The 407-nt window shown below is 52.6% G+C and overlaps 1 protein-coding gene across 1 annotated transcript in view; it reads right to left on the bottom strand.

The window, feature by feature from the left end:
- LOC119587683 overlaps positions 1 to 407 on the bottom strand; it is a 64,682-nt gene that overhangs the window by 2,166 nt on the left and 62,109 nt on the right. The window contains exon 4 of the mRNA XM_037936362.1: positions 199 to 340. Within this exon, the coding sequence (XP_037792290.1) occupies positions 199 to 340 (142 nt within the window). The remainder of the gene's footprint in view (positions 1 to 198; positions 341 to 407) is intronic.

Genomic DNA, 407 nt, shown 5'->3' with positions numbered 1-407 from the left:
TTCCACCACCCCTCCTACCCCACACACACTTTCACCCTCATCTTACACACATACAAATTCACCTTCCCCACCCCACCCCCAACACAATCATACATTCACTCCTACCCTCCACCCCATCTTTCAACCACCCAGACCTCACACATGCTCACTCTTTCCCCATACCTCAGCCTCTTTAACCAACTCCCCCTTCCAACTCACCTGTGTGGATTTCGGCACTGCCCATCGCGGAACTTGCACGTTGTTTTGAACATGTCGAGTCTCTGCTTGCACCAGGGGTTGTCCCGACAGATCTCCGCCGCCAGTTCGCAGGTGGGGATATAGTGGAGTGGATGCATGTCCACTTCTGCGGGGGTGAAAGTGGGTAGTGGTTAGATCAAGAGGATAGTCTGATAGATGTACATTGTGTG

The sequence above is a fragment of the Penaeus monodon genome, chromosome 23 (assembly GCF_015228065.2).
Source record: "Penaeus monodon isolate SGIC_2016 chromosome 23, NSTDA_Pmon_1, whole genome shotgun sequence".
Lineage (NCBI taxonomy): Eukaryota > Metazoa > Arthropoda > Malacostraca > Decapoda > Penaeidae > Penaeus > Penaeus monodon.
The sequence above is the reverse complement of the archived record's forward strand: the minus strand, read 5'-3'. Positions and strand labels throughout refer to the sequence as shown.